This window comes from Myxocyprinus asiaticus, chromosome 25, assembly GCF_019703515.2.
Source record: "Myxocyprinus asiaticus isolate MX2 ecotype Aquarium Trade chromosome 25, UBuf_Myxa_2, whole genome shotgun sequence".
In the NCBI taxonomy this organism is placed as follows: domain Eukaryota; kingdom Metazoa; phylum Chordata; class Actinopteri; order Cypriniformes; family Catostomidae; genus Myxocyprinus; species Myxocyprinus asiaticus.
In genome coordinates, this window is record NC_059368.1 from 7,567,486 (window position 1) to 7,591,260 (window position 23,775).

The 23,775-nt window shown below is 37.8% G+C and overlaps 1 protein-coding gene across 2 annotated transcripts; it reads left to right on the top strand.

The window, feature by feature from the left end:
- Positions 1 to 1,154: 1,154 nt before the first annotated feature.
- Positions 1,155 to 23,039, top strand: plg (plasminogen). 2 transcript variants are annotated; one of them, XM_051655702.1, is made up of 20 exons: positions 1,155 to 1,252; positions 1,421 to 1,450; positions 1,858 to 1,984; positions 2,994 to 3,100; positions 3,594 to 3,708; positions 3,831 to 3,970; positions 11,451 to 11,571; positions 11,651 to 11,769; positions 11,856 to 12,018; positions 14,335 to 14,459; positions 15,415 to 15,571; positions 18,158 to 18,357; positions 18,458 to 18,606; positions 18,696 to 18,789; positions 18,939 to 19,053; positions 21,079 to 21,156; positions 21,363 to 21,503; positions 22,080 to 22,186; positions 22,304 to 22,449; positions 22,697 to 23,039. In XM_051655702.1, the coding sequence occupies exons 1-20, from the start codon at positions 1,204 to 1,206 to the stop codon at positions 22,856 to 22,858; spliced, it is 2,445 nt and encodes an 814-aa protein (XP_051511662.1). In that variant the 5' UTR covers positions 1,155 to 1,203; the 3' UTR covers positions 22,859 to 23,039. The 2 variants fall into 2 exon arrangements, with proteins under 2 accessions (XP_051511662.1, XP_051511661.1); XM_051655701.1 differs by having other exon boundaries at positions 1,163 to 1,252; positions 1,849 to 1,984.
- The last annotated feature ends 736 nt before the right edge of the window (positions 23,040 to 23,775 follow it).

Sequence of the window (23,775 nt, forward strand, 5' to 3'; positions counted from 1 at the left end):
GATGACCTATTGTTTTCATGATACTGTATTAAAATGCATGATTAAACATGCCCTCTTTTGAGCAGGAAACTGAGAAAACTAACAAGAGTCATAAATCACCTTGAGAAGGAGGGAAAAAGAGTCACATTCCATAGCAAAAGACACTTCTGAATGGGTAGAATTAATTTGGGGGTTGGACCAAGCAGAAAGAATTAAAAAGGTTATGCCTGAACACCAAGAGTAAGTTCTCTTTAGTTCTAGAGTTCTCCAGATTCCACACTATGTAGAGTTCAGAAAAGCTTGGAATTCGGAGTTCCGAGGAGCTCTCATCATCATTCCATCACCCATGTGGTATCCACAATCTTAATTCCAAAACATTGACGCAACAGACAAAGGCTTTCTACACACAGTCAAAGAACCAAAGTAACGCAATGCAACTCACACAAGTACAAACCTCCAAAGTTTCACTGAAAGTGCTGGTGTTTGATTAGATAATCGGATAACACGATTTCAAATCAAGGCATGCTAACTGAAGTATTGATGGTGCTGAAGGCATCAATTATCAATTAATCATTAAAATCCCTACTTGAAAGCGATTTTATTTCTCATCCGGTGTATTTTCAAGTGAGCTCAAATCTTAAAGCATCATAAAAGTGGTTTTAGATGGATTACTTGACTCATATGGGACTTGTTCACAATTGCACATTTAGATGTTTGTTTGTGTATTGAGTTAGCTTATGATGACGCTTGGCCTCTCACTAACTTGTTGATTTGTTACACTGATGTATTTAAAAGCATTAAAATTGCTTTAAAATGAATGATTCTTTCTGTCTCTCTGTTCATTCATATTTTATTACCTGTTTTACTTCTTTGGTGCAATTCCAAAACAAGAATAGCCTTATGTGAAGTACACCATTATTTTCAAAAAATGTGTTTAGTTTCTTTTTTGGAAGTTGCATTCAAAATCCACTTGGCTAATGAATGGGCAAGATGCTTCTGACACTAACCCAAACAAATGTCTAGATCTGATAAATCGTGATCAGAAACAGTAATGGTGGGTTCAGAACACACTGATTGACAAACACAACATGACCTGGTCCACGTCCTTGTTGCGACAATGATTTACTGATGACTGAATGCACTATAATGTTTATTCAACTGTCATGTTTAAAGGATTCAAAACCTCCTAAAGTACTAGTCCACTCTGCTTGTCATTGCTCCAACATGGAGGTTTACAAAGAAGCTCTTTTACTTTGTCTTTTTGTCTTTTCAGGTAAGACGATTAATTGTTAAAAATAAAATAAAAATGCTTTAGTAATTAGTCTATTTCTGTTATGCTTTAAATAATTAAGAATTAAAAGAACTGACCAAAACCAACCTATAATTAATAACACTAATTGTGTCTGGATGTGATTAAAATGATTCATACTGTTACCTCCAGGTATCCTAAAGGGCCACACCAAAAGCACAGGTAAGAGGAAGTTTTTTCAGGGTAAAAAGTTTTTTTTTTCCCCCAGCAAAAGTGTGCTTCCGATTCCTATCCCAGTATTTTGATACAAAATTAATCAAATTCCTTAATGTGATATGCCCAGTTCCTTAGTATGTATATAGAAGCAGAACTGGGTTTCTATTTTAAAAATCCTCCTGAATGTTACAAGGGATGTTTTTTGGACAGTGGAGCTTTTTTGGTTTTAGTGATCTAGGTAGATAGCAAAATCCCCAGAACTTATGACTCAACAGTCCAGACAACTGTCTTGATCAACATGGATACATTTTTACTTGATCAAAAATGGTTTGTAACCAAAGAGTGCTAGACTTACCAATTAATTTGTGTAGCTTGAAACTCAACCCTTTTGCAATTACTTTGAGGATCCACAGATGTTCTAGATGCATATATTAAAACTGATGGGGCCTGGATATTGAAACTGCCCAAAATGCAGTATACTGTGAAATCAGTGGAAGAATGTGCCACCATGTGTAACAAAGAAACTTCCTTTACATGCAGGTGCAGTTTACACCACACCTAAAACAGTTTTTTTTTTAGTTATATTGGGTAGCACATTTCTTTTACAAATGGACTAGTAGTGTTAACTGATCTAATATTAAAGTGCTATGCAAGATGGTGATTTGCTCTTGTCCATTTTTTAAATTATATATATATATATATATATATATATATATATATATATATATATATATATATATATATATATATATTTCTCATAATTGACTAGGTCAAATAGTATTTCCAGTATATATACTGTATATATATATATATATACACACACACACACACACAAACACACACACACTACCGGTCAAAAGTTTTGAAACACTTACTCATTCTTTATTATAATTTTTTTTCACATTTTAGAATAATAGTAAAGTCATCAAAACTATGGAATAACATAAATGGAACTATGGGAATTATGTTGTGACTAAACAAAATCCAAAATAAATCAAAACTGTGTTATATTTTAGCATCTTCAAAGTAGTCACACTTTGCCTAGAATTTGCAGACATGTACTCTTGACATTTTCTCAACCAACTTCTTGAGGTATCACCCTGGGATGCTTTTTAAACAGTATTGAAGGTGTTCCCATCTATGTTGGGCACTTATTGGCTGCTTTTTTTTTTATTATTTGGTCCAAGTCTTCAATTTCAAAAACTTTTTTTTTTTTTAATTACATTTTAGTTTTATAATGAAATAAATTAATATGGTGGCACAAATATATTTTTGTCTACAAAACGAATTTCAAACATATAAGCATACGCCTTCAGATCAAAAGATTTTTAAGATCATGAGAAACATTTCAGGCAAGTGTTTCAAAACTTTTGACTGGTAGTGTGTGTGTGTGTGTGTGTGTGTGTATATATATATATATATATATATATATATATATATATATATATATATATATATATATATAATTATTATTATTATTATTATTTTTTGTATAGTCCATACTCTCTATACAGTCTGTAAATACAATAATATATATTGTGCTTTGCAGGTCCTTTATGTACATTGAAAAGGATCAGGAATGTGTAACAATTCCCGCCAACTCTAAGAATGAACAAATACTGCGAAGAATGAGTGCTTCCCTGTATGAGAAAAAAGGTAAGACTTTATAGCTCAATCAATTTAATTACACTTTAGAGATTTAAGTTTAATATCATATGACACTGAACCCTTCCCTAAAATCTTTCCAACGTGCACTAATTTTGTTTAAATTGGTTTAAATAGTATATAATGAATATATTATACATAAGAAAATGGACATGCTATGTTTCCTCTCAAAAGTCTCTCTGTCCCTGAGTTAATATCTAATCTTCACATGTTTATCAAAGCGCAGTTTGGTCAGTAAACAAAGTGAAGAGGATTATCTAAAAAATATATCATCCATTGAGGACTGTCTCTTATCAGTTTTGAGAAATATTTTAGTTTTGGGTGGCTCTCTCTATGTCTGATGAATGTTTTAAGAGGCATTTTGATAAATTAAGTTCTAGTATGTTTTGGAATTTTAAAAGAATAATTCATGTTGTAATATAAATGTGGAGGTGATTTTTTTTCCCTTCAAATTCTGTGTTCTTGTAATGATTTATTTATACAGAGTACTTACTGGAATGTGTAAATGGCATTGGCACAGACTACAGAGGGACAATATCTAGGACAAAATCGGGAAAAACATGTCAGCGATGGGAAGGAATTTTTCCCCATAAGCCAAAGTAAATGTCCTCATGTACTAATCTCACTTTTTTGTCTATAATACTCTAAAAAACAGCTTTAATAAATACAGAAACAATACTTGATCAAACAGCTAACTGACCTCAATACTAACTCCCCACAGCATAACAACAAAGACACATCCAAAAGCTGACCTGGAGTCCAACTTTTGTCGAAACCCAGATGGAAACAATGGGGGTCCCTGGTGCTACACCACAGATCCAGAGAAAAGATGGGAGCACTGCAGTATCCAAAACTGCACAGGTACATACAATAAAGTCAATTTTTTCAACTGTTTCAAATTTAGGCTTTTCACATTACACATAGCCAGAGTTTAAACATTTTTTAACTCTGGGGTTAAGCAGTGATTCATAATTGTAATTTTGAAAGTTTGCATCCAAAACTAATTTTTAATTTTAGCAATGTTTTTAACCTTGGGTTATGAAGCCCTGCTCCAAAGCAGGGTTAGTACTTCAAAAACCGAATAATGCAAATAAACCGTAATACTACAATAGCAGTAGTACGTCTATGCACTGCACACAATAACACTGTAAACTAAAAACATAAACAAGGATTTAATAATGATGAGGATGAAATATACTACATTAAAACATGAAAATAATATGCAGAAATATGCAATATAAAACTTAATATAATACATTTATTTAATCATTTTTTAGCAGTAAAGTTATAATAGATAGATAGGTCTATACACTAAACAAATTAATTCCATTACTAAGCTATGAAATCGGTACATTTTAAACAACATTATAATATATTTTGGTAGAACACAAAGCTTTGAGATTGGTCTGTAATTTTCTAATATAGAAGGATCTCCCCCTTTCAATAAAGGAACTACAAAAGCTGATTTCCAAATTTCCGGGATATCGTTAGTGTTTAATGAAAGATTAAAGAGATAGGTAAAGGGAGACGAAATAATATCAGCTGCCAGTTTTAAAATCACAGGTTCTACATGGTCGGGACCTGCTGATTTATTTATGTCAAGCGATTTGAGTGCTTTGTGGACATCAGAACTCATTATCTGTTCAAAACTAAACTCCTCCTCCTTTAAATGGCTTTCTGCATGGATAAAAATCAGAGTTTGAACAAGTAAAATTGCATTATTCAAATAGTGAACCAGAGGCAATAAAATGCTTATTAAAACAGTAAGCATATGCACTTTATCGAAAATGTTGGTGGAATCAGCAGTTATACATGAAGAAAAATTGGAAGAATTTTTATACCAACTATAGACTTAATGTTCTGCCAAAGTTTCTTAGGATTATTTACATTTGTTGCGGTTTTAGCGATAAAATAGTCAGCCTTTGCCTTTCTAATTGCAACTGTGCATTTGTTCCGGAGCTGTCTAAAATGAATCCAATCAGAGTTTGAATCAGATTGCCTGGATTTTGCCCATGCAGCATCTCGCTCATGTATAAGGACAGATAGTGAGGCGGAAAACCAAGGATTGTCCCTGCCTTTAACTCTGAATTTTTTAAAAGGTGCATGCCTATTAATAATCAATATAAAACCATCATAAAAATATTTCCAAGCACACTCAACATCAGGGATAAGGAAAATCCGATCCCAGTGATACTGGGCAAGATCACAAAGAAAACCTTGCTCACTAAAAGGTCTCATACACTGTCTAGCAATAATACATGGTTTCTGCTTAGGTAATTTTGTATCTCGAACATCGGCAATGACACAGTGATCACTAACATCATTTGCATATACAGAAGCCAATGAGTACTTATGTGGAGCATTTGTGAAGATTTTTTTGTTGTCTTTTAAATTGGGTCTAGTGGGTGTTTCGACTAACTGAAAGAGATTAAAAGTATCATAGATTGCTTTAAATCCATCAGATGCCGACTGCAACCAGTTCAAATTAAAGTGTTCAGTTAAAATCGCCCAGTAGGACGAGTTCCTTATAATTCAAGGAAGTCAAAGAGTGCATTAAGGAGGGAAGAGCATCATTATTCGCTGATGGAGGTCTGTAACAACCAACTACAGTAAAATGTAAAGTCTTAGACACAATAAGGTTTAAGGCTAATAATTCATATTGTTTAACCACTGACTCAGAAAGCAACACAGTAACCCCCCCCCCCCCTTTTTTGGTCGATCTGCCCTGAAAACAGTGTAACCATCAATACTAATGGCTTTGTCCGAGATCGTTTTATTAAGCCATGTCTCAGATATTACTATATACATCTGCATTGGTGTTTTTGCCCAGATACGCACCATATCCAATTTAGGAAGCAAGCTTCTCACATTTATATGAGTGAAACCCAGTTCTAATCTAGATTTAAAATCAGCTGGAACATTAAAAGCCAAAGCACCATCATTGTAAGGACCAGGATTTGGTAAGACATTTCCTGATATCAATAACATAAGAACTATATGTAGGAACAAACATAAGAACTATATGTAGGAACAGTATGTGTGGAGCTAGGAATTAATTTAAACTGTCCTTATTCTACATCATTATTATGTAAGGAAATTTATAATGAAATTAGTCGTGTTCGACAACCATTATAAGCAAGATAAATGACAAATAACAAGATTATTTGTCTGAATAAAATTCTTCACCATTAAAATCTTAATACAACGTCTCGTTGTATCCGTTCACAATTTCTATTTTAAGGAATTAGCTTTAATAAATGAATTATGATTAATTCACTTATTGGAGTAATATTATTCTCATGGCTTATTAAAAATAATATCACACATATTTAGGTATAGCTTTGAAGCAAAATCTTTTAAAAACAGGGATGTGATTATTTATCAAAATATACCACATTCAAATTATCTTTAAATACCAACAAACTTTATTGCTATTCTAAACATAAACTAATCTAACACATACAACATGAAACAGGTTGGTGAGTAGTGACAGAATGTGAAATAAACGATCAATACAGAGAAAATGAAATTTATGGAGTCTGTAGATGAAGCCTTAAGAACCATTTATCCTTCTTTGAGTCTAAATCGTTTTGCAATCGGATTACCCAAAGTATTTAACTAATACACCAGCACTTTGAGCAAAAGTCTGGAGATGTACTTGCGTGTCGTTGAATTTCCTTGCATTGTGTTTCCGTGTGTTGCTTGGTTCTTTGGCGTTTGAAGAAAGTTATTGTCTGGATGCATGATGAGGTGGGCTTTGAAGAGAGGCCTTCTTCAATGAAGTCTCGCAACTCCCGTTGGGTGTGTGAACTGTAGAGCAGAGAGTGAGAAGCTTCCTCAGGACTTCCTGAGGTTCCTTGGACTCTACATGACATGGAGGAGTGAAAAGCAAGAGAGCCGACCAAGAGAAGAGAACCACCGTGTCAGTTCCAAGAGACGAGTTCTAAGAGAAAGTTCCAAGAGAGACAGTTCTTCCTGTCTTTGAAACATTTGAATTGAAATTGGCCACACCCCAAAGGTGTCCTGAGCCAATCAGAAGTGGCTTTTCAGTCACATGGTCGACTGGTCTGTCCTTTTTAAAGTTGATTTACAATCCTTTGTGTGGAGAATTCTTACACTTCCTGCTCAAAAATAGTGCATGTTTAATCATTAACTTTTATATCTTGAAAATGGTGCAAAAGACATGACATTCATTGTCATCAACATTCTCTATGTAAACAAGTAAACATTTACATACTAAATGTGACATAATCTCATGACTATTATATGTGTAAGTAACAAAACATGAAAATCCCTGATTACAAATCATACTGTATGGTTAATTCATTGGTTTTACAACATGGATAAAACATTATACGTTATGAGAAACCTGATTGTCGGGGTATATTATCAGGTTAAGCCTTGAATAGTTACCATTCTTAGTAGAATGAGATGAATAATGCAAGATTAAAGATTATAATCATTGATTTGTTAGTTAGAAGTGATTACAAATCACTACACATATTTTAAAAGGTACATCGGCTATAATCATTAATTTGTCATTTATAAAAGTAATCACAGGTCATAAAGTCATTTTCAGAATTATCTAGCAAGGCTAGGTATGGTATATATATTTGGATCCAAATACATTCTGTACATTTTAGAGGGTTAAATCACAAGTACTGGGACTTTGTGTGAAATGTTCATTCATTTCTTTTTAGCTGCTGTTTACAGAATGAAAATCTCATGACTAATTATCATCCAGAATAAAGAGTCATAGAATTGGCTTGGTTTGTTCATTGTAATTCAGGAGGATCTCACAAGGGAAGCTTGTTTTAACTCTGTGTGGAAGTTCAGAAGGTCATGCTGAGGGGCCTCTCTGACCAATTACCTTTTTTGCTTTAAATCATGCCGTTTCAATCTCTTTGACAATTTTATTGTCCAAAGGCAGGCCTCCACTAGGCTTATTGTTGCATAGACCTTCAATTTATGACACTGAGGAATTCCAGGATTAAAAGGTTGGGTTTTTCTAGATTCAAGTCATATTGCTAGCAATTGTTCGCTTCTTCTGCATCTAATATCCTACATATAAAACTCTGTTGCCTTACTGTTTTACTCGATAAATAATTTCTGACAGGTAAATTTCAACAAAAAAGAGTAATTGATAATGCTGTAATTTTCTTAGTGAACACAGACCTTGTGAAGTCCTCATACACAAAATTAGAAAATAAATTAAATCAACATTCCTTAAAACATTTGTATATACTCCAATATATGTCCAGTTTGTCCACTTTACAGCTGCTGAGGTATCGTGATGCAGTGGAGCTGATGTATTCTAGGTTGAATATCAAAAGAAGTAGAGCCACCAGAATCATACGTTCAGAAGTTACATACAGCATTGTCAATTTAAGAGCCACAGTAATCAATTGAATCCATAGGTCACAAGAAGGGGGACTCCGCAGGGCCACAAGAAGGGAGACCCGGTGAGACTGTTAAACTGGAACTGCTGGCTGAAGGAGCACGTGTAAATACTCCAAGGAACACTACCAGAGTCCACCACACACGCCTGGCCTAGCGAAACAACCAGCCGAGTCAGACCTGAGCAGCTGGAAACAGCACAATCCGCAGAAGGCTCCCACGCGATACACCGAAACACCAGCAGCAACCACGCACACACTCGGCCCTGGTTTGAAGCCACAGCCGAAAACAACAGCAAGACTTGGTCCACAGAACAAATCCGATTCCTAGATTTGAGCTCGAAGTCACAATGACTGTAACATCAAAGTTTGGTTCACAAACATGCCCAAGTTCGGAAGCATTGATGTCATAGTGAGTGCAGCATCTCCGTCAGGCCATGAACAAGCTTAAGTTGGAAGGCTTGAGTTCGATAACGTAGTGGATGCGGTGTTGAAATTTAATTCAAAATCATAAAAATAAACATTGGTGTCTACCAAACTTCTTAATAAATTTGCTGTTTACAAAAATGAGACGTAAAATGCACATAAAATGCACAAAGTGCTAAATCAGTTAGAATGAACAGAGTGACAAACATCAACAGACTTAACGAGCTGCCATCTTGGATAACAGTTCAAATAAATAAAATCAAGTTCTAAGCAAATAGTTTTCCTAAAAATCTCAATGTTCTCTCTTTGCACAGTCAAACAAACAAGTGATAGCCAGTGCTGAAGCATTTTGCCAATCAGAAATTAGCATAATTAATTCTGATTCAAAGTAATGGCCAGCATTGTCCAGTCATTGCCAACTAAGGATGCTCCGATCAGGATTTTTACAGCCGATACCGCTCACCGATCTTTTTTGTCACCTGATCAGCAGATACAGATCCTGATCATTTCACCTTTTTATCAGGTCATAACTGGCTATACATAAGCTTTCTGCACACGGTCACTATTAATTTAATTTTCCTCTTCCCAACAATATTACTTTGCCTAGTTTTTGTTAAAAAAACAAAAACAAAAAAAAAACAAAGACATTTTTGGTTATTGATTCATTGTCATTTTTTTATATAATTATTATTTTTCCCTATTTTATTTCTGCTTTATATTTAATACATTATATTAATGTCTCTTAATATTGTATAAAGAATTATTATATTTATAAATGCCTTACCTGACTTTTCATTTAGTTGGATGATTGGGATGTGCTGGAGAAGACTTTACAGAGTGGTTTGACTCTGCTGTCGTCAAAACAAGATCTCGGCCAAAAATGTATGCAACTCTGGATGGAAATATATGTTGTGACTGCATAAGGTTGTCGAAACAATGCCATGACGAATGCATGTAGTAATCAAAGCTAAAGACGTTACTGATGACGGGAGAGTCGAACCACTCCATAAAGTCTTCTCCAGCACAACACAAAGACTTTCAATGGGGTTAAGGTCAGAAATCTGTGGTGGCCAATTAATGTGTGAAAATGATTCCTCATGCTCCCTGAACCACTCTTTCACAATTTGAGCCCAAATAATCTTGGCATTGTTGTCCTGGAATATGCATGTGCCATCAGGGAAGAAAAAATCCATTGATGGGATAACATGGTCATTCAGTACATTCAGGTAGTCAGCTAACTTCATTTTATTGCCGCATAACGTTGGTGAGCCTAGACCTGACCAATTGAAGCAACCCCAGATCATAACCATTATTTAAATCCAAATGGCCTTTTAATGAAGGGTGCACGCACTTTCTCATGAGGGCAAGAGATGAAAGGAAAGTGGAGAAAGAGTGTTTCTGGACTCTGCAGGTGCTACTATTGTTAATGCCGTTTAATCAGTCGATATTTAATAAAGAAGTCTGCATTACACCACATCTTGTAACTCGTGTTATTACTGAGATGCCTATGCCCGGCGGAGACTGAGAAGCTGCCGCCATGAACAATAATAAGGACCGTTTCACAGCTAGCGCTGTTTTCCCTTTGCCTTGTCACGTGTGAAACGTCACATTAACAGTATAGTATACAAACTTTTCATATTCACCACACTTCTCCCACTGCATCATTCTGCTGAATCAAGTTTGTTGGCTTATAACACTATGGCAGTATTCCCCACACTCTGTGAAGCCATGACAGTGCTGCTGAAGTCCTAAAGGAGTTGTGCATCTTTTGCGACATGAGCGATCGGTTTATATCTGAGCATCCCTACTGCCAACCATGTTAAAATAAAATTTAGCAATATGAATTCTGAATCTATGTACTGATTAGCATTGTCCCATGTCTGCACACCATGTTGAGTGGTGCAGACATCATCTGCAGCCTGAAACTGATCTTTTGACCAGAAGTTTGGAGTGTGTGCACTTAGCCGCACAGAAAAGCTATAGGAAGTTCCCTTGCTCCCTATTTTGTGAATGACTTAACCTCCAGTGTGCTATCTGTCTGCACTTGTGTCAGAACAGTTTGAAATGCACCATATTTTTATTTCTAAGGGAAAAATAGCCCTATAGTCCTTGTTTGCAGTCATTGTATAACAGCGTGCTGTTTCAAGATAAATCGATGACATTTTCAAAATGGCATACTGGATTAAACTAGAGACTCTAGTCTTTTCACTCAAACACATTTCAATGTAAAAACATAATGAGGTTTCTTACCAGAGAAAGTCTAGTTTTGTTGGTGTTTCTCCCAAAAACAAACTCCGCTGAGATGGGCTCTATGTTGTTTTATCACATGACTTGGTGAGTTGAAAGTTTACCCCTTTGATGACAGCCCTGATTGTCCTGAACTGAGTTTTGTCTGTATAAATGAAATTAAAATATGCATAGCGTATAGCATAGACAAAACATAATGTAGCGCAAAAACACAAAACGCGCATGAGGACGTGGGGTCGCACAAGGTTAAATCTCCTCTTAAATATCTGCAGAAGAGTGCATTCAATGCAGTGGAGAAAACTACAGAGGCAAGCTCTCTACCACTGAGAGTGGACTGACCTGCCAACGCTGGGACTCTCAGAAACCTCACAACCATGGATACAACCCTTCAGCGTGAGACATTATCAGTGACTAATAGCATGAACAAGATATTGTTTATTATGTGCATTTTGAATATGGTGTGTTTTTGTAGTCTTCCTGAGAAGTACTTGGAGGAGAACTATTGCAGGAACCCTGATGGAGAGCCCAGGCCCTGGTGCTTCACCACATCCTCAGAAAAACGCTGGGAATACTGCCCCATTCCTCGATGCAGTAAGCTACATTCCTGTTTGTCTGAAACACTCTAAGGTATGTGTCAAATAATTATTTCATCATTCATTGGTCATCTATATATGTAGCAACTGAAGTACCCACAACTGTACCAGAGATTACCTGTGTGACTGGAGAAGGTAGCTCCTACAGAGGCATTATTTCTGTGACGGTATCAGGGAAAACTTGCCAGAACTGGGCATCTGAGTCTCCTCACAAACATTCCAGAACACCAAAGAACTACCCATGCAAGTAAGCATCAAAGCAGCAGGTTTGAACAAATCAGAAAAACAAAAAAACAAAAAAGAAAGACTTTGGAGCCAATGGCTCCTAAACTGAAACTGCTGTTTTTAGTTGCCAAATCATAGAATTGCTCGATTTACATTGTTGTTCAGAAACAAGACAGAAATCCAGAGGAAAGGAAGACAGCTGATAACCCATCAATCGCGGATTTAATACTGTATATGTAGTTGAGTACATAAGTTTGCATTCCCCTTTTTCCTCATATGTTTTCACACCCCTTCAGAATTTACACAAATATAAGAGATAAAATATATTTTTTATTTAGTACTGCTCTTTAGAATCTACATAAAATACATTTACATATAGTATGCATATAGTGGTGTGTTGCCTTCTTAATCATCAATGAATGTTTGCACCTTGGGTAATAGTTGTGTATCAGTCCCTCAAATGTCAGAAGCTGGATCTCACATCATAGATGACTGGATGGAACTCAGGGGCCAAGTTCGGAATGGCATACTACCCATGCTACTCTTACTACTTCTGCCACATCTATGGCAGAAACAGTAAGAGTAGTATGGTAGTATGCCAGTCCTAACTCGGCCCCCAAGTTCTTTTCGGGTGATTCATTAAAAAGACCCAGTTCAATGCGGTGTTTGCTGTTGCGTGCAGTGAGCTCATCTCAACAGTCAGAAAGGGTTAAAAGCAGCACAAGATACACTAAATATGCATTCAATAACTCACAAGATGATCTGATGAAATCGCATATGAATGGACTCAACCCAACTGTCGCCAGTGGCGACTAGATTTTAAATTATTGTTCTCTTTCATCATCTTGTGTTCGAGATTCACCTATGGTCAGGAATGAGTATCCCTCCCATAGGTGGATCTCTCTACTCTATGTTTCAGAGAACTGGGGTTACAGAACAGGTAACCTATCATTCTCTTTCATCGTCTTATGTTCAAGATCCACCTATGGGAGGGACACCCGTACCTGACCATAGGTGGATCTCTCCACTCGATGTTTCAGAGAACTGGGGTTACAGAATTGGAAACCTATAATTTTTAATCATTTACAATCTTTACAATCTTATAATATTTACAAAAATATTGTTGCAATCATTTATTTTTGATTCTGCATTTGCAACCATTTTAGTCACAGTCTGGAGCCCTGAAAGTACCACCTAGTCAACGATGATCCCAATCATTTCTTTTTTAGCTTTAATCAAATTGACGTCTGTTTGAGCACAATGTTAAGACCATTAATAATGCCATTCATATCAATATTCCTGTAGTTCATGCTGCTATAAGACCCTCACCTGTCCCATGATAGGCTCTCTTTTGCAGATCTCTGGAAGGATCCTACCAGAGTAGCATCAAAATAATCACATTTAGAATGTAACTACACATTGTGCCATTCAATTCACATGCATTAATACTAAACGAAATTCCAAACGTAAGTTCGGGAGGAGCTTGTTCATCTAGGCCTGCCATTCATATCCCCAGGATTTACAAGTGGCTTCTTCCCTCGAACAGTTGTGATGATTCTTCTGGCGATTCTTCCTCCACCTCCCCATCTCCAACTTTATATTTCATAACTCCTATACCAATTATTTAAAAATTGTGTTAATGGTCGTGGGCAGACGTGGGGAGGCCCTTCGTTGTAGGCAGTACACCAAATATGTTTACATTATTGTGCTCCAAGTGCCAGTGAACTATTGAAACATATTTTGGAATTTGATCTTAAAATGTCTAGAAGTGATTAGAACTGCTCTGTCAGACTGGTTCCACAAAACAAAGTGCTGAATCCAGTGTTTCAGAATCAAAAGCTGGACAATCTTAAAGCTAAAAACTCATAGGCTTCATAAAATCAAGCACCTTGCTACACACAGATTTTGGGGACAAACAGAACAATATCTCGCCATTTCTGTCGATAACTTTAGTTATTTGTCAGACTCGTAGCATGCGGAATAAGTATGGTGTGCAGGCTTAGACATACAAAGTTATAATAAAATTGTATATACATTATATACAAAATTATTAATAAAACATGGACAAATAAAAATACCAAAACATATCTATATTTTTTAGTCTTGTAAAGTTCCAGAGTCATGTACATGAACACCACAGTTTAAAAAAACACTGAACTAGAAGAAACAAATGGACAGCCCACATACTGTGAATAGCTTCTTAAAGTTTTATCTGAATTAGGCTATTCTTCAAGACCAAGCAATGAAACAATACTTGAGTATCCAAGACATGTACTGAATACTAGTGAGCGCTATTTGTCTTCACATAGAATGCAACTATAGTTTGTTTCCATTCCAGGGGTCTTGAAGGGAATTACTGCAGGAATCCTGATGACGAAAGAAGTCCCTGGTGTTATACCACAGACCCTGAGACCCGCTGGGAGTACTGCACTGTGCCCAGCTGTGGAGATCAGCCTGGACCTGGTGTGTTTTGAAGGGGTTGTTACATGACTCAAAATATGTATCACATATAATCGATTCTGTTTTTCTTTATCATTATTTAGTTCATGTGCTGCTAGGACTGATTAATGTGTCATAGTGTATGTAACGTAAATACACCAATCAGCCACAACATTAAAACCACCTGCCTAATATTGTGTAAGTCCCCCTCGTGCCACCAAAACAGCGCCAACCTGCATATCATCTTCATTCTGAGATGATATTCTTCTCACCACAATTGTACAGAGCGGATATCAGAGTTACCGTAGACTGTCAGTTCAAACCAGTCTGGCCATTCTCTGTTGACCTCTCTCATCAACAAGGCATTTCCGTCCACAGAACTACCACTCACTGCCTGTTTTTTGTTTTTGGCACCATTCTGAGTAAATTCTAGAGACTGTTGTGTGTGAAAATCCGGCACCAACAATCATGCCACGTTCCAAATCACTGAGATCACATTTTTTCCCCATACTGATGGCTATTGTGAACATTAACTGAAGCTCCTGACCCGTTTCTGCATGATTTTATGTACTGCACTGTTGCCACATGATTGGCTGATTAGATAATCACATGGATGATTGTTGGTGCCAGATGGGCTGGTTTGAGTATTTCTGTAACTGCTGATCTCCTGGGATTTTCACACACAACAGTCTCTAGAATTTACTCCGAATGGTGCCAAAAACAAAAAACATCCAGTGAGCGGCAGTCCTGTAGACGGAAATGCCTTGTTGATGAGAGGGGTCAACAGAGAATGGCCAGACTGGTTCGAACTGACAAAGTCTCCGGTAACTCAGATAACCACTCTGTATAATTGTGGTGAGAAGAATAGATCAGCATTCTGAGATGCGGGTTGACGCTGTTTTGGCGGCACGAGGGGGACCTACACAATATTAGGCAGGTGGTTTTAATCTTGTGGCTGATCAGTGTATGTGATTCCCAGAGGAGCCGGTCATCCCTGACGGGGAGGGGTGTTATGAAGGTGATGGAAGCTCTTACCGTGGAGCCATGTCAGAGACCATTAGTGGAAAGAAATGCCAGTTCTGGACATCCATGGAACCTCATAAACATTCCAAAACACCTCAGGACTTCCCCAAAGCGTAAGAACTTCCGCCTTCCGCATTGACACAGGCTACATTTACACAGCAGCAAAATACAGCTGTCAGTCCATTTTCTTTTTTTATTTAGTGCTAGGCTAAATACTGTTACGTTCACACACACACACACTCACACACACAAAACTAATATTGGCATTTATTCATGCTGTTTAGCTAGAGGGGAACTGGCCCCCACAGTGAGCCTGATTTCTCCCAAGGTTATTTTTCTCCATTAACCAACATCTTGTGGAGTCGCCATCGGCTTGCTCACTGGGGTTTTAAATACAATTATTATTTTATTATTTATTTTTTACACACAATTTACAATCATATTTAATCAAACTACACAATGATGACTCTAAGACTTTATAGGTATTACAGTTTCATTTTCTGTTAATGCATGATTTTCTGTAAAGCTGCTTTGAAATGATGTGTGTTGTGAAAAGCGCTATACAAATAAAAATGACTTTTAAATTAACATTTAAAATGTATCATTTAAAAAATTAATATTACTTTGCAGGAGCAACATGAAAGAAACTGTTAACCCAAAGTAGAAAATGATAGCATTTACTCACCTCATGTTGCTCCAACCCCGTATGCAGTTTTTTTTTTAACCGTAGAACACAAGGATGAGGGATGAGAGGATAGCGATTGACCAAAATTCACATAACAGCACCATATAAGCAGTCCATATATGATTGGTTTTCAAAGTCTTCTGAAGTCATTTGATAGATTTGTGTGGAATGCGGACCGACATAAAATCGGGTTTTTACTCAAAATCATATCCTCCACTCATTCAAAATTTCGAATCTGGCACGCCCGGCGCAAACACGTCCGTTATTAAAAATGAGCGCTCTCAATTGCCATATAAGGAGAAGACTGGCAGAGGAGACGAACTGGAGCACAAACTTCATTGGTTCTCGCTGCGACCGTCACAACTGGCTGCAGCCTGCAAAACGGGGTGGCTCGTAACTTTCTCTCATTGGCTTGGTCATCTTTCATTGGCATATATATAATTGAAAATGAGGTAGTAGTTGGTATGTTAATTTAGTCAGACAATTGGGTTATAATGCCTTGGAAGGGATATGAAGTTGTTGTACCTCACACATGTCATTTCAGTATTTAAATAAGACTGAGTACATCGACTGATAAACAAATTATGTTAATGTGTCTGTCGTTCAAATAACAGCAAGTGCACGCCATTAGAAATGCAGTCCGACTTCACACATTATGTGTTGCTTTAATAAATGTGTTCAGGTTGTAGTAAGAATACCTGAGAAGACAATTAGCATTTTCAAGTTACTGGTTTTTATTATGCCAGTTTTAGATTGATTAGTTTTGGAGTAAAATAAGGTCTGTGGTTAAAATTATTTGAAAAGATTTTTCCGTTTTGTTCTAGAACATAAATTAGGCTATACACAGTCATACCTCAAACATAAACTTTGAAGAGGGTGTTAAAAAAGAAAAAAAGCATTTTGCTATCACAAGTCTGCATCGACAATGAGCACGTGAGCCAGGGGCGGACTGGCCATAGGGAGAACCCTGACTTTTCCCTGTGGGCCGGCTGCGAAACGACCAAACGGGCGGCGATAAGCTGAAACGGGCCGCCGCGTTATGCCGAATGGCCCGCGACTGCCTGAAGAGGGCTGCAAAACAAGCTGCGATTTGCAGAAAAGGACAGCGACACCCCCCTTGCAGTTTAGTTTGTTTGCAGTTTTTGTACTGTTAATGAATTATAATGATAAAACTTGAAAATAACACCCGTTTAACTGGTTTATGCAGCTACAAGCGTTTGCAACAAAACTACATTCCTCATCATCCTATACGTGAAGCGGTAAAACTGCAAACTTGCGGCAACAATGTACGGTTTGAGGGAAATTTGCCATAAACTCTCAATTTTTGTAAGGGCGATTAAAAAAGAGGTGGGATTAAATAACATTGCAGTACTCGCTCTTCAGAACATCTTCATCATCTTCATGTATTAAGCTAAGGTGAACGTGATCTGTCTTTGCTTGTGTGACACTCCTGTTCTACCCGCTCCGGGATCTAGGGAAGTCTCTCGCTTCCACATCCGCATAACAATCCACCTTTTTCTGAACGCAAAAGTGTTTCATGATTCATAACGGAAGCCTGTTTTAGTTTACAGTGTTTTCATCTTGCATCGATGAATATTTTTAGCAGATATTGTGTTGTTTAGTATATTAAATTTGGTAAAATTGCAAATAAAAACAAAACAAAAAACATGTGGCTCCATAGTGCAGTCTTTTGGAAGTGCCTCACCTGAGTGGGTAGATGACATGAAGCGATGGCCTGAAGTTAGTTACAATAAGATCATTGACTATTTCGAGTGTTTGTGTTCACTGCACAAGTTGAGGCTAAAAGTTAATATGGTTGAAACGCTAGTTTCAGTAGTTTTTACATCACTTTTTATGTAGACCTGAACCAGAACACAGTCCAGCGGGAATGAGAATCATCATGGCGACGCCCACTTGTTAGTCAGGAAAACTGTAAATACATCAGCCCCAGACTGAAAACCATATTTTATTTTATGTTATGTTTTATAATTTTATGTTTTCCCCCACCATGCAGAGATCTGAGGAGGAACCTGTGCAGGAACCCAGATGGTGACCGAGCCCCTTGGTGCTACACCACTGACCCCTCTGTTCGGTGGGAGTATTGCAACATTGACCGATGTGACGGCAAACCCAACACGTCCAAACCTCAGTCTACTACCAAACCTGCAGTAGTTGCACCTCCACCAACAGAGCAGTCCACTTCTTCAAGACGAGGTTTAACCTACAAACAAGTCAATGATATCAAATGCCAACAGTGCCACAGTATTGCCCAAGCGAGGGTGTGAGTTGCAATGTGTTTTGTTTGTTTTTTAAGATTGTAAGGTTGGCAATGGAGCAGATTACAGGGGTCCCACATCTACGACCATAATGGGAGTGACCTGCCAAGCATGGAGTTCTATGACCCCCCACCAGCATATCACTTTTACCCCTGAGACACATCCAGACAAGGGCCTGGAGTCTAATGTAGGTCTAGGTAGAATTTTAAGTTGAATCATAAGGTGAGAGCCAAATTTCAAAGGAAATAACAGTTTAACATGGTTTTACTGTGTAAGCAATGCAGAAATCCAGATAAGGATGTGAACGGACCTTGGTGCTATACAACAGATCAAAAGAAGAAGTGGGATTACTGTCAGATCCCAGACTGTGGTAAAGATTTTTAATATTCCTCTTGGAAATGCTTTATTCCATTGGCTTGGAAATTCCATGTGCAATTAACTAATTGTTATTATCTAGGTTCAAGTATCAAATTTACTTGACGTAAAAGATACATTAAATGCATTTTCCCTCCTAATCAGAGAGTCCGAAATGTGGGCAGCCATTGACAAAACCTAAACGCTGCTTTGGCCGGATTGTTGGGGGATGTGTTTCCAAGCCACACTCCTGGCCATGGCAGATCAGTCTTAGGACCAGGTATACAAACTTCCCTCCTCTTCCTCATACGGTATGCTCATTTACAGTTATTTAATACACTACCAATCTACAGACACTTGTAGAGTCTGTAATATGTGTGCTATGTCTAAAACAAAAGAACAATAATAATAAGAGAAAGAAACCATAAAAAAATAAACAGATATTTAGACACAAGTATGTTCTATCACTGTGGAAAGTTAAATATTTATGATCATTCCTTTTAAAAAAAAAAAAAAAAAAGCAAAACATCTTGAAAATTCTGCAAGAGGCATGAAAACTAAGAAGTAGAATTCTAGGGGAGACCGTGACACAGATTTCCGAAACATAGTATGGCAGGGGAAGACTCGTTCATATTTATTAGAGGTAGGTTTAGGGTCAAGGCTGGTACTAGAATGTGATCTTTAGGGGGACATTTTGGCCTTTGGGATGGGCAAAAGTTTCTGTCTTCATCTGATTGGGATTGGTTGTTTTGCCCTTAGGAAATTCTAGAAGGGCAATGCCGTTCAAATTTATCCGACCAGCATTTTCCTGAATATTACTAATTCACCCAATAAAGTATGGCTTTCTTCATGAATATAAATAGGTGTATTCGACTTCATGCAGTGCTGCGCAGACCGATCAGCGCTGGACTTGAAGCAGTTCATGTTGGTTAGAAATTTTGTCTGGAGTCACCTTCAAAGTACCGTGAGAGTGATTCGAGAAAAGCTGCCTGGCTCAGCTGCTGCAGTTGCTCCAAAGCAGCTGCACAATCTCTGGATGACAACACAGCTTATTTGTGATTGTTCAGACTCACAACGAAACAATGGTGACATGTGTTTCATGCGTACTACACATACTACTCTTACTACTTTTGCTATATCACTCTATGGCAGAAATAAGAGTAGTTTGGTTGAAATAAAAGTAGTTTGGTTGTATACCAGTACCAAGGTGTTTATTCTGACGCCTCCAGCTCCCCTAAACCCTAATAAATCTGTGTTCTTATAACAGTACATCATTTTTAAATCATTTTATGTTTATCATAGTAATATCATTTTTATATATAAAACCAATTAAAAATTATTAAAAAGACCGACTCCCTTAATGGTATTAAAATTATAGGCTTTTATTGGACTTTCTTCTTGTACACACAGCAGGCAGCACATAACCGTTTCAAATAAGTATGTAAATTCAAACCTCTGTCTATCTGAATTCCACTTCCTCTGCAATAAAGAAAACAAACATCACGTGATCTGCCGCGACTGCAGGTTCCTCACTCGACAGTAAGCGCAAAAGTGTCCGGCTTGATGGCTCTCTTTTCAACTCCTTCCCTGACTGCAATCGTCAAATCTCGCTGATCGGTAAATCGAGATGCATTCAAGTCGAACACACCTATGAAGTCTTCCCCAGCCATGTTACATTTTGGAGATTCCAGTTAGACAAATTTATCTTTTCTCCAACATTAATTGGTTTGAAACACCTTCCTGTAGTTCAACATTTTGTAAATTCTGTTTTGCATAAAACTTTTAATATCGTTATATGTTTGCTATAGCTGTAGGGTAAACAAGTAAACACTAACCACACTGTAATACATTTAGCCAAGTTCAAATACAGGGCATGCTGAGTGACTCCAGCCAGGTCTCCTAAGCAACCAAATTGGCCCAGTTGCTAGGTAGGGTAGAGTCACATGGGGTAACCTCCTCGTGGTCGCTATAATATGTTCTCACTCTCGGTGGGGCATGTGGTGAGTTGTGCGTGGATGCCGCAGAGAATAGCGTGAAGCCTCCACAGGCGCTATGCCTCCGCGGTAACGCGCTCAACAAGCCACATGATAAGATGCGCGGATTGACGGTCTCAGATGCAGAGGCAACTGAGATTCGTCCTCCGCCACCCAGATTGAGGCAAGTCACTATGCCACCACAAGGACTTAGAGCGCATTGGGAATTGGGCATTCCAAATTGTGGAGAAAAATAAATTATGATTATTGTAATTATCTGCTGAAGAATGGTTTTCAACAGTTATTACCTGTTCATTTCTATGATACTGTAGCTCTAGCAAAGTTCATTTCTGTGGTGGAACACTAATTGATGCACAGTGGGTCCTGACAGCAGCTCATTGCCTTGAGAGGTGAGTTACTGTTTTGTTTTTTAGAGGGGATAAGAAAGGCAAAAACTTGCTTGACATGTCTGGTTAATATTGCCTCTAAAGTAAATAACTAAATGTTAAAAGGAAAGAAAGTCATACTGGTCTAGAACAACACAAGGCTGAGTAAATGACAGAGTTTTAATTTTTGGGTGAACTATCCCTTTAAATGTGTACCTATCATTTCGCAGGTCTCAGAGGCCATCTGTCTACAAGATAATCCTTGGAATCCACACAGAACGTGCGAGTGAAACATCCAAACAGGAACGAGACATTTCTAAGATTATAATGGGACCAGGCGGGGCTGACATTGCTCTTCTCAAATTGGATAGGTTAGAGAGAGACACACAGCTTCTGCTGCCCATTGTTAATGTCTGTTACTTGCATTGCAACTGAAATAACCCACTTATAACCTAAAAAAATATTAATTAAAGGTAAAGTGTGTAATTTTTAAAATGTGTTCTCCTATCCCATCTTAATATGCTGAGCCAATTAGAAATGTGCCATTCACAGATTGATTCCCACTAAAAGTGTTAACACTGTAGATGTCTGGTGCAATCAAAACATTGCACTGATTGCTTGAGCATCCCAACCAACCCAACACAGCAACACAGGCTATACCAGTGGTGTGAGTTTAGAGTGGGACTTGTTTGGTTGACAGATGGCAGATAGGGACATGTTCTGGAAATTTGTTTGAACCTGTTTGTTTATAATTCAGTTTCGTTCACCAAACTAGAAGCACAGAAACACTTCATTTTGAAGTATTATTTGACCTCCCAATTCTGTATTGTGGAAGATGAAATGTAATTCCAGCATTCTAAATTGTCTAATACATATTAACAACATAACTGTATTTAAAATGACATTTATAAGAGCAAACTCACAACAAAGAGTGTGTCTCATTTTAGGCCAGCAATTATAAACGATAAGGTTTTGCCTGCTTGCCTACCAGAAAAGGACTATATTGTGCCAAGTAAAACTGAATGCTATGTCACAGGATGGGGGGAGACACAGGGTAGGTTACTTTAACATGCCCCCCAAAAATTTACTCTTTCTGAACCATCTTTACTGTTTAATAGCATTTCTGACCTAAGACTTGACGATTATAGCTTTACGCTTTTCTGTTTCTCAGGAACCGGTGGTGAAGGTGTTCTGAAAGAAACCGGCCTCCCGGTAATTGAAAATAAAATCTGCAACCGTCCATCATATTTGAATGGCCGCGTGAAGGACCATGAGATGTGTGCAGGAAACATTGAAGGTGGATCTGATACTTGTCAGGTAAGGGAATCTGGAGAAACATGCTTTTTGTCAGCATTACTGTGTATGGCATCTTCCAGCAGGGGCAAACCTTAGAAACTCACCAGCCAAAACTTGACGCCCTGGTGTAAACATTGAGGCACCTCACTAGGGTTTGAAACTGAGCTACTAACTGGTTATACAATTGTGATGCTTATTCTATTTGCATTGATGGTCAGACTTCACAGGAAGTTGTTATCCAATGTGCATTTTGTTCTCTCTTGTTTAGGGTGACAGCGGTGGGCCTCTTGTTTGCTTCTCACAGAACACATACTTTCTTCAGGGAGTGACATCATGGGGTCTTGGATGTGCTAATGTCATGAAACCAGGAGTGTATGTACGCGTCTCCAAGTTTGTCGTCTGGATTGAACGAAGCATAAAGGAAAACTGAGAATGGTTCAAACTAAACACAAGCATATGCTTGCATATGTGCAATAAATTTACAACTGATAAGCATGACATTTAAAAAAAAAAAATCTGTCATCATTTACTAACCCTCATGTTGTTACAAACTTGTATCACATACACGATCAGCCACAACAATAAAATCACCTGCCTAATATTGTGTAGGTCGTCCTCGTGCCACCAAAACAGCACCAACCCGCATCTCAGAATACCATTCTGAGATGATATTCTTCTCACCACAATTGTACAGAGCGGTTATCTAAGTTACTGTAGACTTTGTCAGTTCTAACCATTCTGACCATTCTCTGTTGACCTCTCTCATCAATTAGGCGATTCCATCTGCAGAACTGCCGCTCACTGGATGTTTTTTGTTTTTGGCACCATTCGGAGTAAATTCTAGAGACTGTTGTGTGTGAAAATCCCAGAAGATCAGCTGTTACAGAGATACTCAAACCAGCCCATCTGGCACCAACAATCATCCATGCAATTATCTAATCAGCCAATCGTGTGGCAGCAGTGCAGTGCATAAAATCATTCAGATACGGGTCAGGAGCTTCAGTTAATGTTCACATCAACCATCAGCATGGGGAAAAATTGTGATCTCAGTGATTTGGACCGTGGCATGTTTGTTGGTGCCAGATGGGCTGGTTTGAGTATATCTGTAACTGCTGATCTCCTGGTATTTTCACACACAACAGTTTCTAGAAGTTTATCCGAATGGTGCCAGAAACAAAAAACATACAGTGAGCAATGCCTTGTTGATGAGAGAGGTCAACAGAGAATGGCCAGAATGGTTCGAACTGACAAAGTCTACGGTAACTCAGATAACCGCTTTGTACAATTGTGGTGAGAAGAATATCATCTCAGAATGCTATTCTGAGATGTGGGTTGGCGCTGTTGTGA

What these genes read in the sequence shown, in the direction of transcription:
- plg (XM_051655701.1), top strand. Translation starts at nt 1,204, where the DNA reads ATGGAGGTTTACAAAGAAGCTCTTTTACTTTGTCTTTTTGTCTTTTCA. An exon ending in CAGTATCCAAAACTGCACAG is followed by an intron (nt 3,971 to 11,450) that starts GTACATACAATA and finishes AAATATCTGCAG; the next exon opens with AAGAGTGCATTCAATGCAGT. An exon ending in CTGTCAGATCCCAGACTGTG is followed by an intron (nt 18,790 to 18,938) that starts GTAAAGATTTTT and finishes CCTCCTAATCAG; the next exon opens with AGAGTCCGAAATGTGGGCAG.